The following is a 19,141-nucleotide window of genomic DNA, read 5'->3' on the forward strand; positions in this document are numbered from 1 at the left end:
CTGATCTGTGCTAGCATGCCCACTGGCTGTTGTTCTTTTTCTGAGCATGATTTAAAGCGCAACTTATTCTATATATTTTGGAAAGTTTTCTGTTTCCTATGTATTTGGACACCTCTTAAAATAGAACCAAATTTTGTGTTGGTTCTTGAAACCAAGCAGCAGATTTCTGTCTACGTTTGGACACAACTGGACACAATTTTGAATCAAGATGGCAGACTAAACATTTCAAAGCTGCACCGATATAACCACTGATTTCAAACTGATTTGGGGGTTTCTTAGGATTATTGAGCAATGTCAGGCATGAGATGGCTAGTGACTTATAAATTGGCTTGGGCTTCCCCTTGGAGAGATCACAGCTGGCATATGTGATCTTCAGTCCTTCCTAAATTTATCCTCCACTGACTTGTTCATGCCTATCTTGGCCTGACCAACACATTTCTGTTGCACTCAGCTCTCCCCCTCTCCCCCAGCCCATTTCTTCTCCCAATTCAGCTACCCCACCTGTCTAGCTCTGCTCTCATTACCACTCTCTTCTGCAGCCAAGGAGTTGCAGAAGCACCCTTGGTGGAGTGCTCTAATCACAGGGTTGGCAGCAGCCCTCATTAAGGTCCCTGCCTACCCTCATTCCCAAGCTCCTGCTCTGAATATAGCTTTCTGAAGACATCAGAGCCAGGAGACAGGGTGTAATTTCGGCCCTTCCAGCTTGCTTTCTTCCCAACAGAGGGTGTTCTCCCCCCCTTCTTTCTTTACTCTGTTTCTTCTCCTAGCACTGAATAAGACATATCTTCTGGGAGTGAAAAATTAATTACTAATTACACAGTTACTTTAGTGTTCAGTCTTGAAGCTGAGAAGCTCAACACCCCAAGTAGTGAATAGCTTAATTGAGTAAGTAGGTTTTTTTTTTATTTAATCAGGGATTTGTTTATTTCTTGACACCCATCCCTCGATGCCCAGAACTTGGTTATTTCACACCCCTGTTCTGTTCAGATTTCTCCCAAAACATAGATGGGAAATGCCAGACTCCATTAAGAGTGGCAGCGATGCTTTGAAGCTAATGTGCGGAGGCAGAAGCAGTCACTCCAAGTGGCGACTGACTTAGTGTGGATTGCACAGCTCTCAGGGGTGGAGTGGGGTGGCCGCTCCGGTTTTTGAGCTGAGACGGATTTCTAAAAGGGGAAAAACACACACCAAAAACAAAAGTACTCTGGCAACCCAGACAGTTCTTTGAAAGATAAAGGAAGTCAGGTGCCTAAATGCTGCTTTGGTTTCCGAAAATTGATCCTGGCATCCTGCAAAGCCCAGTTTTAAAAATAACAGGTTGCAATCCTTATTGAACACTTATTTGAGAGTAAGACCTGCTGAACTCAGGTCTGTGGCTCAGTGGTAGTCTGTTTTGCCCAAAGGTCCCAGGTTCCACCCTTGGCATCTCCAGGTAGGGCTGGGAATTTGCCCTGTCTGAAATCCTGGAAAGCTATTGCTCGTCCGTACTGACCAGGTATCTTCAACTTTTTCAAATTCAGGATCTGCTTTCAAATGCCATGCACTTCTCAATCTTATACCATATATGTGCATGATGGTTATTCTCCTGTTGCAAGCCACCTTGAATCAGACAGCAGCCCACTAGAGCAGCCTTTCTCAACCTGTGGGTCCCCAGATCTTGTTGAACTACAACTCCCATCCCCCCTAGCTAGCAAGGCCAGAGCTCAGGGATGATGGGAGTTGTAGTCCATCAACATCTGGGGACCCACAGGTTGAGAACCGCTGCACTAGAGGGTCCTGACCCCCCAGCTGAAGACCAGAGCTGTAGACAATATAAATACCCATTGAGCTGGACCAGTGGTTTGACTCATATAAGGCAGCTTCCTCTGTTCCTAACTTACTTCCAACTGAACATGCACGGAATTCAGATGAGAGTCATCCTATAGGAAACAGCACAAGAGCACTCTCCCCTCCCACAGCTTCCAGCAACTCGTGTTCAAATATTCCAAGTGGTATTAAGTGACTGGCAGAGTGCAATCCAACACTTAATCTCAGGTCAGAGGGTATAGCATGGCAGCCTGCAAGTGTGAGGCTGAAAGCGTTCGGCGCATTTGGTGCCTGGTTTGTGACCCTCTTAAGCATCTGAGCACTCCATGCCAATGTGTGACTTCTAATTTATTGTTGTGAAAATATACTTAAGTGTTCCGTGCTGAAAAACATGACATCAATGATTCTTTATAACTGTCAAGCTTTGACTATCCCCTATTGCTCTATTCTTGCAAACCTCTGTCAAAGAAATGATACCATGGGCATTTTCCAAACAGACTTCTTTTAGATTGTGGGTGTATGTCTTTTACATTTCATTAATTAAGGATAATGAGACAAATTACATTAAATGTACGTTTCACATTAACAGAAGGGTGAGTTTTGTTTTGTCAGTAATTAATTTAACAAACATGTCAAATTCTTAGGAAATTTGGCCTTCCTTCTTTCACTCCAGTGTTTTGACATCACAGCATTGGCCGTATAATTTCCTTTCCCAATGACAGAATAGGCAATTCTCTTCTGTGCTTTGCAGAACATGCTCTTGCAGCGATAACCATATATTAAATTAATCCATGCAGAGTTATTCGTATGTCATGTTTGTATGTTAACAAAAAATATTAAGGGGTCAAGACACAATTGTCTGAGATATTCTTGGTATATTGATTCTATTCTAGAATTCCACAGCTACTAAACAAGCCCAACATATTGGGAAGCTATTCTTATTTATCTTATGAATTGAAATAAACAAAATTAGTGCAATATACCAATGTGATGTTAATCTGGAACAATTTTACCTTAAATTACAGAATGGCGGAAAGATAACAACAACAACAACAACAACAACAACAACAACAACAACAACAACAACTTATTATTTATACAACAACAACAACAACAACAACAACAACAACAACAACAACAACTTATTATTTATACAACAACAACAACAACAACAACAACAACAACAACAACTTATTATTTATACCCCATCCATCTGGCTGGGTTTCCCCAGCCACTCTGGGCAGCTTCCAACAAAATATTTAAACACAATAGTCTGTTAAACATTAAAAGCTTCCCTAAACAGGGCTGCCTTCAGATGTCTTCTAAAAGTCTAGTAGTTGTTTTTCTCTTTGACATCTGGTGGGAGGGCGTTCCACAGGGCGGGTACCACTACTGGGAAGGCCCTCTGCCTGGTTCCCTTTAACTTGGCTTATCGCCAAGTCCTCGGCGCTGGACCTCAGTGTCCAGGCAGAACAATGGGAGGGGTGGAGACACTCCTTCAGGTATACTGGACCGAGGCTGTTTAGGGCTTTAAAGGTCAGCACCAACACTTTGAATTGTGCTCAGAAATGTACTGGGAGCCAATGTAGGTCTTTCAAGACTGGTGTTATGTGGTCTCGGCGGCCACTCCCAGTCACCAGCCTAGCTGGTGGAAGAACCCTGAGTGAAAGGCTAGGAACTGATCTCCCAGGATGAGAGACTTGGAGGGGAAAGGAAATCTCCCAGGGGAGAGCATGGGCAGGGGTCCTGTCAGTTTTTTTTGGGGGGGGGGAGGGATTAAAAGCTACTTTTGGCTAGAGAGACTATTCTGTATTTGTGCACTATTTTTGTACTTTAGATACACTCCTGTCAAAAGTGCCAAAAGGCCAGACTGGAAAATGCTCATATCCCAGTCTAGCCCACTGCATGGATTACTTTGTTCATCACTCAGAGGTCTTGTTATTTAGGGCTGATAAACTGAATGAATGAATGAATGAATGAATGAATGAATGAATGGCATCCGAACACAAATACACTGGCACTCCAATCGTAACTCCATTGACCCTGGTGAGCCACATGGGGACAGCATATCAAAATATGATATACATGCTGATAACCATTTTTGTACAGCAACTAATAAATAAGATGAAATATAATATGCATCGGTCAAAACTTCATGACTGAAGTTGGGGGGGGGGGCAGGATTAGAAAGCCACCACATAATTTTGGCCTGAGTGCATTGGATCTCAAATACAGGATGCATTTGAACATGCTTTCGCTACAGGGAGTGCTGAGTTGGAGAGGGCAGGCATGCTCATGCTCCCATCCATGCAATATGCTGGATCAGTGGGGAATTTTTTTTATCCAATCTGGCCCCAAATGGAACTGACAGCTTTACCAAGATCTTGCCCACTGTCATGTCTTCTCCTGATTCATTCTAGAATGAAGGCTCAAAAGCATGTTGTAGATTAGACACATTTTTTGGTTAATCAGATTTCCCCCCTGAAAACACTTAATTGCTGCCCTTGATCTAATAATTTCTTAATATATAAATTCAGTTGTAAAAGAAATCAAACCATAGATGTGAATTATTGTTTGGTTGAAATTAAATCAGGCTAGATTTAAGTACCTTTAAGTCTCATTGATTGCAATGGAGGAAACTGAAGAATGAGGACTTGCAGGGCTTAATTTTGGCTAGATCATTCCCTATATTAGTATTGTTTTATTGTACTTGCTCTCATCTTCATCTTCCTATTGTACCTTTAATTAACACATTTTAAAGTTTTAAATAACACAGATCACTGATAAAAGCTTGCAATTGAAAAAGTAGACAAAGGGGAAAGCAACAAGACAAAAGGGCAGGGTTGATAAAGACTATGGTTAACACACGTATGCGGTTGGATGCAATTAAGTACAAACTTAAATAAATTACAGCCTATGATCACCAAAATTATAGTGTATCGCAAGTAGAGAGCAAGAAGGGCTAGGGCAGACCAATGTCAGAGGTGCCTGTTCACTGACAGTAAGGGGTTCAGTAACACGTACTCAGATGACTCAAGGAACTAGGGCACAACACAACAAGTTATATGAGAAACATGAGTGCTTCCTAACCCCAGTTTTAGCAAACAACAGGAAATGGGTTATCAAACTTATCAGCTGTAGTTCAGCAGTCCCTATGAAGCCTAACATTGAAAGGAGTTGGTATTGAGAAGGCTGCAAATATGAAATATTAATTCTCTAACAGCAGTGTTTGTCTTTGTCCATTGAATTTTCTTGGCAGGAATACTGGAGTGGCTTGGCGGTTCCTGCTCCAGGTGGATCACGTTTGGTCAAAACTCTCCACTATGACCTTTTAGTGATGTATGGAAGTGAGAGCTGGAAGGAAGGCGGATTGCTGCAGAATTGATGCTTTTGAATTATGGTGCTGGAGGAGGCTCTTGAGGGTCTCATGGACTGCAAGAAGATCAAACCTATCCATTCTTAAGGAAATCAGCCCTGAGTGCTCACTGGAAGGACAGATCCTGAAGCTGAGGCTCCAATACTTTGGCCACCTCATGAGAAGAGAAGACTCCCTGGAAAAGACCCTGATGTTGGGAAAGATGGAGGGCATAAAGAGAAGGGGACGACAGAGGTTGAGATGGTTGGACAGTGTTCTCAAAGCTACCAGCATGAGTTTGACCAAACCGCGGGAGGCAGTGGAAGACAGAAGTGCCTGGTGTGCTCTGGTCCATGGGGTCACAAAGAGTAGGACACGACTAAACAACAACAGCAGCAGTGTTTACATTACAGTCCTGAAAAGCCAGCTTGTGGTTTATGCTATCAATGGCTACTAGTCACAATGGCTATGTTTTACCTCCACAGTGGGTTGCTGGGAATCGCACAAGAGCAAAGTGTTGCCGCGCTCATGGCCTGCTTGCAGGCTTCCCACAGGCACCTGGTTGGCCACTATGAGAGCAGGATGCTGGACTAGATGGGCCATTCACCTGATCCAGCAGGCTCTTCTTATGTTCTGCCACAGAGTGGTCCAACATGCAACCCAAGAGCCACATGTGGCCCTTGTATTTTTTGGCAGCCCTCAGCAACATTTGACGGCCCCTGCAGGCCTCAAACTGCCTTCCCAAAGCTGGGTAAGGGAGACGCTGGGCTTTGGGGAGGAGGCATGAGGGCTCTGACTGGGTCCTAGAGTCCTCCTTCCTCATTCCCAAAGCCTTGTTAGCACTTTCCCAGCTTTGGGAAGGAGATGGGAAGGTTCTAGGACCTGGTCAGAGCCTCATTCTTCCTTCTCAAAACCTGGCGCCTTGCATAGCCAGCTTTGGTAAGGTAGCATAAGGGCTGGGTTGGTGGGGGCATCAAATTTTGGCCTTGCCACCCAATAAGGTAGTGTGCAGCCTGCGGGTTCCATGCTGAAATACATTTGCGGCCCACTTGTTATGAAAAGCTGGGCTGCCCTATTCTGCCAGCAAGCAAGACAAAGGAAGCATAGATTAGAACTGATGGAATATAATAATGTTTCAGTCTACAGTTTAGATGTAAAACCAGGCAAAAATAATGCAACGTGAGCGCTCTTGACTTTAGCATGCACAGAGGACTATGATTAGAATGCATGCAGACATTAAAGCACTTGCCCGCTGATCTTAACCGCTAATGAATACAGGAGAGGTCTTCTAGGTCAGAAAGAAGGGTTTCCTGGATTTTCAAAAAACTGGCACATATGACACAGACACCAGAACAGGTAACATATAATTATTCTTTCTGGTCTGGAAAATGTCTTCTTGGCAGAGATTATACGCTACCTTATATGGTGGCACCCCCATCGAGACAGGCAAAGTAAGCATCTTAACCCGACACATGGGTGAGTTTCACCTGAAATAAGATTAGGCACCCTGACAGTTCAGCTAGCTGGTGACTCAGTGTGGGTAGCATGAATCATGCATTCCACATTAGCAGAGATACATTAATATCTCATACCAAATGCCAAGACAGGCATCCCAAAGGGAGAACAAATTCTTATGTTTGCAAGCAGCAAAAACCAAATGAAGCCAAATGGAGGGTAAAATGTAACCTGTACATTTGGAGATGCTCTTCCTAGGTTTGGAATCGGTCTCTCTCCTGAACTGGTGATCAGTGATGTAGTGAGGAGAGGATGCATGAAGAGTGCAGCTCCAGGACTTCTTTCTGAGCAAGAGTGATGACATAATCTGCTAAGGTGCTTTGATAACTGACAGTCTTTCCTTGCTCTGGCAAGTCAATAATGTGATAATGAAACTTTCATGTTTGTTTGTGGCATGTTAACATAGAAGAAGTCAGACAAGGAAGAAAACAACCAAGCAGAGGCTGGGTACTTTTTCCCTTTTCTTTGATGGGGTTCCTCCTTTGTGCTAGCACTTCTTTGCAAGATTGTTAGCAGTTCTAATTTATAGCTAAATGTAATTTAAAAAATTGACTGGCTGAAGGTCTTTTGTTAAAGCTCAGTGTATTTTACCTGTTGAACCTATGCCGTCAAAAGCAAGCACCACTGAATCCACTGGAAACTATACCTAGGACTGACCTCCCAATAATCCAACCAAGAGGATATCATGCTGGTGTACTGCTGTTCTTTTAGATGGGTGGGGGTGATAATTGCAGCTTGACATTTTGCACTCCCTTGGGGCCAGGGTGGCTAAGGAAGCTGCTGCAATGAGCTCCTGCACTTCATAATTTATCACTACATAGGGATGGGGAGGGGGATTCAATTTAGGCAAATTGATTTGAATTGATTGGTTTTGCTGATTATTTTATTGTTTGATTCTTTTTCTAAACTGCTTTGAGGGGTGTATGCATTTTATGAAATAAACAAATGAAATTATGAACATTCAGTTCACCTTTAAAGCTGAACCCAACTAATATGCAATATGTGAGCCAAAACACAGCCATCCTTCAAACTTATCTGAATTTTGCAGTGTTTTCTCCAGCCAAGTAAAACGCACACACCTGGGTAAAGTGGGCTTATACATGCATATATAACATTAAACAATGCATTATATTATAGATAATTGCTTTGCAAAAATGTGTATAAAGGGAGAATTTTGCACTAAAATGCTGGTGAATTTTCAAGAGGGCTTTTTTAATTTTTAAGCAACTGGTGTGGAGATGTGGAATACTAACTACTGGAAAAATGAGAAACAGAGAGAAACTTAAGCTGACAAATTTGTCCATCCCTACCACTACAGCACTGTTGAAGATCTGCTGAAATATAGGGCTACCTTTTCACAATTGCCATCTGTTTTTGTACGCTCAGCTTTAGGTATCTTTAAGGACTTTGGTTCTCAAGAATTTGTGTGTATAAGTTTCTTTAAGATAAGGTGTTGCTGGGCATGTACCATCAATCGCTGGTCAGTCCTTGAAAAGAAAACCAGTCATTGGAGGAGATCATGTCACAAACAGGAGGAAGAGGGAACAGCCTCATGTTTGGGCAACAGCTGCCAAAGACTGGCTACATTCACACCTGGGAACCTGCAGCTTAATCCTACCAAACAACTGGAGAGAGGCTCCAAATGCCAGACTTATCATTTCTTTCTGCAGTTGCATGTTTTATTTAACCCTACGTGTGCGCACACGCACAAATGCTTTCATTTTAGGAGCTGTCTGATTTCTTAAGGGAAACGGCAAAGAAGGAAAATATTGATTCAGGGCCTTTTATTTTAAAATTCACTCCATAAGCCAGGAAGGGGGGCGGAGAGAGATAATAAAGTTCTAGTGATGTCAATTCTCTTTGCCATGGCAACTGTACATTTTTAGTGACAGCGGAGTCTTCCTCCTGAAGCTGCTAAACTGCATGGGGAGTGGGGGCGAGAAGGGCAAGGAACAGACAGTGGGATTTATTTAGGTAAAACTGTAACTCTTGAAATTTGCAGGAGGGAGAAGACGAGGAAGATAGCTGAGTAAACAAAATAGGCATATCTGCTCTTATGTATGTAGCCAGGAGGGTTGTTTTATATATTTTAGTTTACATTTATAGCTAGACCTAACTTAAGAGCTTAGAGCACGTTGCAGTGGAACAATATCCGTAAATGACTGGTTTTGTTGTTATGCCTCATTTTCATACAGGGTATGATCCCCACAGACAGAGATATTGCAGCTGTCTACCGTTCTGTAGCCTCTTCTCAAAAGAGAACACGCTGCCTCTCTTTTCAGTCCCACCCACCCAAAGTAAACTTGGGAATTCAAAGGTAATGATTGAAACTTTGGAGTTTGACTTTTGAAATGCCAAGGTAATTTCACACCTAACATTTCCCTTTCTGTCTCTCTTTCCTGAGAATGCTATAGAGAGAAGAAGAAGAAGAAGAAGAAGAAGAAGAAGAAGAAGAAGAAGAAGAAGAAGAAGAAGAAGAAGAGTAGTAGTAGTAGTAGTAGTAGTAGTAGTAGTTTGGATTTGATATCCCACTTTATCACTACCCAGAGGAGTCTCAAAGCGGCTAACATTCTCCTTTCCCTTCCTCCCCCACAACAAACACTCTGTGAGGTGAGTGAGGATGAGAGACTTCAGAGAAGTGTGACTAGCCCAGGGTCACCCAGCAGCTGCATGTGGAGGAGCGGTGACGCGAACCCGGTTCCCCAGATTATGAGACTACCGCTCTTAACCACTACACCACAGATTTCTAAAGTTGGAAGGGACCACGGGGTCCCAACCCTGCAATGCAGGAATCTTTTTGCCCAACGTGGGGCTTGAACCCACAACTCTGAGATGAAGAGTCTCGTGCTCTACTGAGATATCCTGCATGTGGGTGTGGGTGTGTGGGTGTGGGTGTTTTAGGCTGATTGCTTCCAAGCAGTGCTTTGCAGCATGGATCCTAAAAGTCAGGTTGTCAGCATTTCCTTCCACTCCAATATTTGTTTATCATTTGCTCCTTACATTTACATACCACCTTCCTGATGAGGCACCGGAGGTGGCTTACATTTTTAAATGTTAATGGAAAACGTATGGCACAAAATATTATTGGGTGACTTCAGGAGCTGATGGAACAAGGTCTTTCCAATATCTTCTTATATATATGATCCGTGGCTGTGGAAGTCATTTACTACTGCTGTTTGCATATGACTGATGCAAACACTTCAGCAGGGCCAATTGTGTGGCTCTTTCCCTCATGATCAGCACCCACCCTTTCAATCATGTAGGAAAGAGCAACATTCATGGACCCCATCAGCAACTTAGCACCCTATAGCCATGTGGAAGTGCTCCACAAGGAAACAGCTCCCACCAGTCATAGAATCATAGAATTGCAGAGTTGGAAAGGATCACTAGGGTCGCCTGGTCCAACCACCCTGCGATGCAGGAATCTTTTGCCCAATGTGGGGCTCCAACGACATTAAGAGTCTCATGCTCTACCAACTGAGCTATCCTGACTTGAACTGTAAGGGAAATGTCTATCGTTCTTTGGTAGACTTCTGAAAACAGTATCTAATGGGGCATGGCACAAAAGAAACGGGCCCAGATCTCCTCTGGCTTCTTGTAATTCAAGCACTAGCACACAGGCTATCACAGCTGCATGTGAAGGAGGCCTACCTTATGAGGAGTGTGGTGGAAAGGGAAGTTGGTATGAGCTGTTTGCTAGGAAGCAGGAATGAGCCAGAATGCAGTTAAAGAGATGGAGAAAGATTAGAGGCCCAAGTGAGGGATCTTTAGGACAAGTTCACTGACACAGTCATTCTAGATGTGGGGTAAGGTTAGCTTAAATTTGACTACATGAGATCTAATTCTGGCTTCATGACATTAAGGTTGTGCAGCAGGTTTTAACATCTGTTTTGTGAAATACAAGCCACATTTTTTACCATTAATCTCTGGTATATAAAGCTATAAAGATAGCTGCATTAAAGGTGGCCTTCCACTTTGGGATTTGAAACTGAGTCACAACTAGCATGGCAGGCTCACTTGGAGCTGGTTCAAATATGGGGATCCAGTTTAAGTTAGCTTCCAGTGTTTGTATCTGTTGTAGGTTAAAGACATAGGACTGCAGCCCTACACACACACACACACGCACACACACACACACACACGCACACACACACACACACCCCCCCCAATGGAAATTTATGCGTAGGCTCTGTTGGGTCTGCTCATTAGTGTATCTCAAGTCAATGTGGGCTAGTGCAGTCACGCTACTGCTTCACTGTGCAATTAGGCAATCTGGAGCCACCTTGGCTCCCACCCTTTCCCACCTCTAGAGTTAATCCTGCCTTCGCTGTAATTAAGGGGAACATCAGCATCAATATTAACGGCGGTTTGTGCAATCCTAGGTCCAATTAATCCAGGATACATTTCCCTCCATTGTGATAAGATTCAGATTGTTCTGAGTTAACTTTTGTTTATTATAAACGGTTATCAGTTTATTGGCAGAATCACGAGCAACAGAAGACAGTTCCAAGGTACCATTCAGAAGCAATGGCTTTTGGAGTCATTTTGGGAGGTGCACATGCCATGTGGATTTCCTTCCATCTGCTCATTAGACCCCCTATCGTGGCACAGGCTCTTGCTGTGAACAATTTTTGCCTCAGTTCTCTATAGCAAAAGTGGTTTTTTTAAACAAAAAACAAAACAATGCACCCATACATACATTACTTTGCAATATATGTTATTTAAATATTCATTCATATATAATTGGTGCTGTCCCAAGAGATGCCTCATTGCTTTTCTGTTTTCTGAAGTGTTGTTTGTTGATTTTGAGCAAGTTGTTTGCTGCTAGACACAAAAGCTGCAATCCTAGCCATGTTTACTCAGAAGAAAGTGCCACCGAATTCAATGAGCCTTACTCTGAGGTAAAATGGGTTAGGAATGCTTCTTACTGTGAATATTAAAAACCAATGGAATGCATCATTCATTATTGCTCTTTTCATATGGAAATTAGCTTGGGCCATTATATTTCAGCAGACACACGAACATACACACACATCACTATTTTCTGAATAGAATATGTGTTTATGAAACAAAGTGCTGCAATTTTTTTTAAAAAAAGGATTTATATGCAATTAAGTGGCAGAGGTAATTCATACAATACAGGACACAATGACCAAATATCAGCAGGGTGCTAAACTGGCCCTGCCTGGTGCCAGAGTGAGGGAAACAAGACAGGATGCGAGTTTATACTAAAATGTGAAATTAAGTTAGTGAGACAGGCTGCAATCCTAACCCCATTTACCTGGCAATAAGCCCCACTGAATTCAATGACACTTACTTCTAAGTAGACATGGTGAGAATTGCAGCTATAGATGACTTTGTGATGAGCCATTAACCACTTTATTAACTTTGTCTTTATGGTGTCACAGGACTCTTAGTTGTTTTTGCTCCGGAAGACTAACAGTGCGACCCGTCTTGAAAGTCATTAATTTTGAAAGAAAACACACAGGGAAGGTAAATGAATTGTTGGTGGCTGAGCTATGTGCATCTGTTGCATGCCACAATGTACATTAACAAATGTAAAGTTTCACATCAGTAGCCATTGAAATGGGGGAAAGACTCTTGCAAAACAAACAAATTGCTGTGAAATGGAGAAGACCAAATGGAAATGGAAATGAATGGTGGAACATTATTTTCCTAATGTTCACTGGATATTTTCATGTATGCACAGGAATACTAAATGCTGTGTCATCATGGACTGAGAAATAATGGAATGGATGCTGGAAGGAAGGAAGGAAGGAAGGAAGGAAGGAAGGAAGGAAGGAAAGATCTGCAGTGGAGGAAAATGGGATTTCTCCCAACACACCTGTGTGGCTTGCTTCTAGCGCTTGAACATAGGAGCTTTCATAGTGGTGTAGCCATACAACTGCTAGCACATTTGCAAAGTTAAGCAGGGTCCAGTATGCTTTCAAATTGGTTGGGGGACCATGTGTTGAGATTCCTGTGTTGTGCAGAGGGTTAGACTGGGTCTCTTCCAATTCTACAATTCTTCCTCCCTACATAATCATTTTTGGTCACACATTTTTAAAATATCACCATGAAATGAGTGAAATGCATTCTGAAGCTTTTGTTTTAGTCCATATGGTCACGTCAATGCAATGTCTGGCATCAGTGTTGGCTGCCATGTCTGCTCAGGAAGTTGTGTGCCGGCCCTTGATTGTGCAGCATAACCTTTCCCAGCATATGTTCTCCTATCACTGGGATGGCATAGCAATATGCAAGCTGACCAGGGCACATGTGCACACCGGGCCCATTGTACAGTTGCAGGCTCATCTGCATAGATTTCATTCGGACGAAGTTGAGGGCCTTTGGATGTTGAACTGCTTGTTGGAACAAGGCTGCTAAACTACCCACGGGCTGTGAGATAGTGCCTGACTGAATATGTTGAGCAGGCAGGCGCTGTTGGGGAAAACGAATTCCTAACAACAGATGGTATTTATATCAAACGTCTTTCTGGAGCTGGCATAAGAGGCTGAACTGCATTTTGGGGTACAGCTAGATTTAGCTGCTCCTAGTCTTTTGGGATTCATTGACTTCTGACTGGGCCAACTGCTTGTCTTGTCCCCCCCACCCATGGATTAGGTAAAGGTAAAGGGACCCCTGACCATTAGGTCCAGTCATGACTGATTCTGGGGTTGAGGCGCTCATCTCGCTTTATTGGCCGAGGGAGCTTCCGGGTCATGTGGCCAGCATGACTAAGCCGCTTATGGCGAACCAGAGCAGCACACGAAAACACCATTTACCTTCCCGCAGGAGCGGTACCTATTTATCTACTTGCACTTTGACGTGCTTTCAAACTGCTAGGTTGGCAAGAGCTCACCCCGTCGCAGGGATTTGAACCGCCGACCTTCTGATCGGCAAGTCCTAGGCTCTGTGGTTTAACCCACAGCACCACCCGGGTCCCTCTGTCACCCAGGTCCCTCTGCCACCCAGGTCCCTCTGGATTACCTGTAGATTATTTGACAGGTATTAAGGATCCAGAAATCAATTCCAAATACCTTCAAGAGGGTATGAGTTTTAAACTGAAATATACATTTTGCGTTTTGTGTGTGAGTCTTTTTTTCCTTTTTCCTTTTTCCCCCCTTTTGCATTACTTGCTTCAAGAGCAAAAGATGGCCATAAATACAAGCTGTGTTTCCTTATGTGGGGGTGGGGGTCAAGAGTAGACATGGACCATAAGGGCCCTGCTGGATGAGACCAAAGGCCACCTAAGTCCAGCGTTGTCTTTCCCACAGTGGCAAATCAGAGGTATCCAGGAAGCCTGCAGGCAGGACAGGAAGGTGATGGCCCTTTCCTATTTTCATCCTCTAGCAGCTGGGACTCAGTAGCACACATCCTCTGCAGCTGGAGGCTATGTATTGCCATCATTACCAGTAGTCAGACTCCTCCTCTATGAACTCACCTAATGATCCCTTTTTAAATTCATCTTTCAAAGTCCCAGACTTTCAATTGCAAGGAGGTTATAACCCAGACGTTTGCTCACTCTTGGTTCAGTATGATGGGGAATATTATCTGCTCACATGCAGAAATGGCCGGCCTTGGGCTTAGGACTGGTGCGTCTCTCAAAGGGGGAAACAATTTCTCATTTGCACATGCCACTTAATTTGACTGTATGACATTTGAAATTGGCCAGCGCTGAACATTGCGGCTGGACTAAACGGCGAGGACAACAGAAGCTGCTAGACGGCAATAAAGCACCGAGGCTGATTTAAAATAAGCCAGGTGGCTGGCAATGCTGTGCTGACTCACTAGGCTGAACATAAGCAAACAAATGCTGCAACCATTCATGCAAGGGGCCTGCTGTCTGCTCAGGCTTGAACCCACTGCCAGTTCAGCCAGTGAGTTGCGGATACAGGTGATAGATGATTATTCTCAATGGTGAGGGGGGAAAGCGTTTCTATGCATGCTTACAGGATGGAGAGGGAAATCTGGTTCTGGGAGCAACAATGCTCTCCCCTTCATATAGCCCATTTTATAAAGGAAACCATTCTGCAAAGCTTCGCCAACCAACGCAGGCAGTGAATTCTCGCCAACCATTTGACTAGCAAATCCCTACGGGCCCTTTGCTCAGGGTGGAATGAGACACGTGAAGTGGAAACTAGCACTTTACTATAGCAACTTGGCTGTTAAAAAAAATTAAATGTCAACATGTCCCTGAGGTGTGCTTAGGTGGGCCAATAGGATGCAAAGGCAGAAGCACAATGTTTTGGGTTGTTGTTGTTTTTTTATGAAGATGCTCTGAATGCCAACACTGTAAAAAAAATCCACACCGATTTGATCAAGGAGATTCTTCTCTGTTCCCACCTGCCTTACTTCCGTGCCTTATATTTTCCAGCAAGTGCCCATAATTATGCCCAGAGGGGAGCCATATATTACAGGGATCTCTGTGGGGAGTACATGTGTTTCTGTCTCTTCTGTAAGCACAGACTTATTGCATTTCCCCCCACAACACATATCCATGTTTTACAGAGAGCTGGCCATATGGTATCAGGGCAGGACAGAGTTGAGTGAACCTACCACCCAGCTCCAGACAGGCTATTCTCCTGGATGCAGCCTATTTACATAGAACTCAAGAGGAGCAATGAGACCACAGACTGAAGTATATGAGATTCAAATCTATATTCATACTCGGCTTGGCCCTGCACTGTGTTCAAAGCACATTGATAGATAGTACCCAGTTCCCATATTGACAGCTTTTATCCAACGGTTCTCAGAATTTCAAAAAGAAGGCAGGAACTTACCCAGCCATAACAATGAAGAAATCCAGGCGGTTCCAAGTGTCTCCAAGGTAGCATTTCTTGCCAAAGATCCCCAAGGCCACCATTTTAAAAACCATCTCCATCGCAAAGAAAATGAAGATGAAATCGTCAAAAACCTGAAAGACCCATAAGAATAAGTGAGGTGGGGTTCAACTTGTCTCCACGGCTATTTTCCCTCCACCTTATACTTCACAACATATTGAGCAAGTCTTAATTTCAATACTCAGAACAAATATACACTGACATAACACTCTTCTGCACTGCATTTGAGATGTTTCATTGTCATAAATGGCAGAAGTCGCTTCTTGTAGCAGCGATGTGGTCTAGTCTTGCGTTGGAAAGCACAAAAGCAGAAGGAAGAGGGTGGCTCTTTCCTCTCCTCCTTCTGCTGTAGGGGAGAAGGGAAGAAACAGCAGAGTTGCCTGTGTTAATTGTGTACAGGGCAAAGGAAGGGAGATGGTAGAAGCCCACAGGAAGGTCCTGTGATAAACCAGGCTCCCGAGTTTTGAGAACAAAGGATTCACCAATCTACTCTGAAGCAAGAGTGGCTTGGCAGTCTGAGAAACCTCAAGCGGGTGGGTTAGAGGGGGCAACATGGTGGTTCACCTACTGCCATTATGGAGAAGGAGTTACTTACCTGTAAAATTTTACATCTGTTGGAGAGGCAGTCCATATCATCACAAGGCTGGTACATCCCAAGGGTCACACAATTCAGCAGGATCACCATCATACTGACAAACTCAAACCAAGTGGGAGGAAGAAATAAAGTCAAGGAAAAACACTCAGCCACAAAGAGTGCAACCAAGTCCAAGTTCTGGCAGAATAAAAGCATTTAAAACACGCATACAAATCCCATACACAACAAAAACAAATCCCTCAAACATCTCACTTCAGACTATGCAGTAGGTACCCCACCGGACCAAAAGGACTTCATACAAATTATACATCAGGTGGTAAATCTGTTCCTGAGTAATACCTCTTCAGGTTGCTGATGGAGGAAGGAGGAAATCACATGGAGTAAAGCAAAGTCCTGTATGAATGCAAATCTGAATGCAATATTCAACATGAAAAACACAAACATCAATTTTTAAGCGTCTGATAAATCCTTTTAAAACCAGATATAATAAACATATTTTTATGACATTCTGCATGCATAGGCTGGAAAGAACACCAGAACAATAGGTTTATATGAGGAGGATTCTTTCTTTTCCCTTTTTGCAGCATCAATTTATTTTCTTTCCATCTCGCCCATTAAGAAAACTCAATAAACAACCCTCCCCACAAATGACAAAATATATTATAACTTACAGTTACAATTCTCCTCACATTTATTACAGTTCACTTAGCATCAAACAACATCAACCAAAAGCAGTATCATTCAACGCACTTGGTACAAACATATGAACCCTCTTCATTCATTGGCAGACAAGCGGAGTTGTGTGTTAACACCCCATGCCAACCACTTCCATGGGTTGAGACCACGTCTGCAGCTAAGGAGTCTGCCAAATGTATGTAGGTTTCAGCTCATGGGAACAGCCTATGTGAATTTGGCAGGTTGTCCTGCAGCTGACATGCCTTCAACTCGTGAGCAGCCTTGGAGAGGGTCAGGGCGAATGTGCATAGTGCTGCTCTCCTCCCTTGAGTGATCATTGCGATGAGTTTGACAGCGCCTGAAGAAGGCCAAGTTCAGAGGTTCTGCTTCCAAACAATATTATTAATTGCCTTCCACATACATACAAGGCAAAGTACAAAATATAATAAAAACAGCTAAGAACCAGTTTAAAACAGCATGGAAAATAACAACAAATTAATGTTAAAAACAACACAAAGTAGACAACCATGGCAGTGACACATTCATTCAATTGGGAAAGCTTGTTGGAAACAAATATGTCATCCGTTGTTTCTGGAAAGTGCAGATACCGGGCACCTGTTGCATCTCAACAGAAATGCTATTCCACAGGAAAGCGCCAGCCACACTAAAAGCCCTGCTCTGAGTTACTGCACTGGCCATGAGGCTTTCATAAAACAATTGGATTTCTGCCTCCTGTGTTGACTTCTAATTTGGTAAATTAATCCATCCATTATCAATACATCCCAATGTTTTCAGCCCTGTCCCCTTCTACTGGCGTTTCCATTTTTGTGCAATCTTTTATTTCTTAAGAACTGCTGGATCAGAGCAAAGGCTCATCTAATCAAGCATCATGTTTTCCACAGTAGCCAACCAGCTATCTCTGGGAAGTCTACAAGCAGGGCATGAGCGCAACAGCTCTCTCTCCTGCTGTTGCTCCCCAGCAAACAGTCTTCAGAGGCATACTGCTTCTGATCCTGACTAGTGGCCATAGATAGCCTTAACCTGAATTTGAATAATTCTCTTTTAAAGCTGTCCAAGTTGGCAACAACCATTACCACAAATTCCATTCTTAAGGAAATCAGCCCTGAGTGCTCACTGGAAGGACAGATCGTGAAGCTGAGGCTCCAATACTTTGGCCACCTCATGAGAAGAGAAGACTCCCTGGAAAAGACCCTGATGTTGGGAAAGATGGAGGGCACAAGGAGAAGGGGACGACAGAGGACGAGATGGTTGGATAGTGTTCTCGAAGCTACCAGCATGAGTTTGACCAAACTGCAGGAGGCAGTGGAAGACAGGAGTGCCTGGCGTGCTCTGATCCATGGGGTCACAAAGAGTCGGACACGACTAAACCACTTAAACAACAACAACATTACCACAAATTGTGGTGGCAAGTTCCATAGTTTAACCATGTGTTGCTTAAAGAAACACTTATTTTTTTGTCTATCTCCCATCCTTCAGCTTCACAGGATGCCCCTGGGTTTCTGTTTGATAATAATGATGATGATGATGATGATGATGATAATAATAATAATAATAATAATAATAATAATAATAATAATAATGAAATTTTATCTGTATCTTTCTCCATACCATGCCATCTTCATCTCCATACCACAATTACTTGCCTTTCTCCCCAAAACTCTTTCCCCATAGGGGAGTTGCTTCAGACCCTTAGCAATTTTGGTTGCCCCTTTCTGCATCCAAAATTCTGTAAATCATTTCTCAGCAGCCAATGAGGAAGATGTGCCTGCTTGAGGTGTATGTCCACACTGAAGCAATAGATTGAAGAAATTAGAGAGGAAAGATTGGTTTGGAGGAATTGTCTATCCTACAGTGGAGGCCAATGAAAACTAGATTGCTTTCAAATGATTCTTCTCTTCCTCTCTTTCACAAGAAATTAGGGATACTAATTTCTTCCAATTGCCACACTGGAAGGAGCAGAACACTGGTTCATCTAAACCGTTATTTTGCTCCCAACAGTGACCAAAGCTGGATGTAACTTCCATAATGGGCTTAATTATGCTGCACTTTAACTAGGGGAAAAATATGTTTCTTTACCCCAGCTGGTAATCAGTAAACATCCTAAAGCATGAGGATTGATAGCCCTTGTAATTGTTTTCCTAGCTGCTGCATGTTGCCCTGGCAGATGCTTATCAGACTAAATGGCAAAACATTCATTTCTGAAGGCTCATACCAAGATAATGCCTAATAATCAATAGCCAGAGACTCGGAGTCATTTTATTGTAGTTTTCTGATAGTGCCCCCACCCAAAATGACTTTGCAGATTTCACTAAATGCCACTTCTCTTTGTATATT

The 19,141-nt window shown here is 43.1% G+C and overlaps 1 protein-coding gene across 2 annotated transcripts in view; it reads right to left on the reverse strand.

The window, feature by feature from the left end:
- The window catches only part of CACNA1I (calcium voltage-gated channel subunit alpha1 I), a 288,035-nt gene that overhangs the window by 129,955 nt on the left and 138,939 nt on the right, over nt 1-19,141 (reverse strand). For both annotated transcript variants that reach the window (XM_053405099.1, XM_053405098.1), the window contains exons 3-4: nt 16,112-16,223; nt 15,457-15,590 (exon numbers count right to left, since the gene is read on the reverse strand). In XM_053405099.1, coding sequence (XP_053261074.1) covers nt 15,457-15,590; nt 16,112-16,223 — 246 coding nt within the window. The remainder of the gene's footprint in view (nt 1-15,456; nt 15,591-16,111; nt 16,224-19,141) is intronic.

The sequence above is a fragment of the Podarcis raffonei genome, chromosome 10 (assembly GCF_027172205.1).
Source record: "Podarcis raffonei isolate rPodRaf1 chromosome 10, rPodRaf1.pri, whole genome shotgun sequence".
NCBI lineage: Eukaryota > Metazoa > Chordata > Lepidosauria > Squamata > Lacertidae > Podarcis > Podarcis raffonei.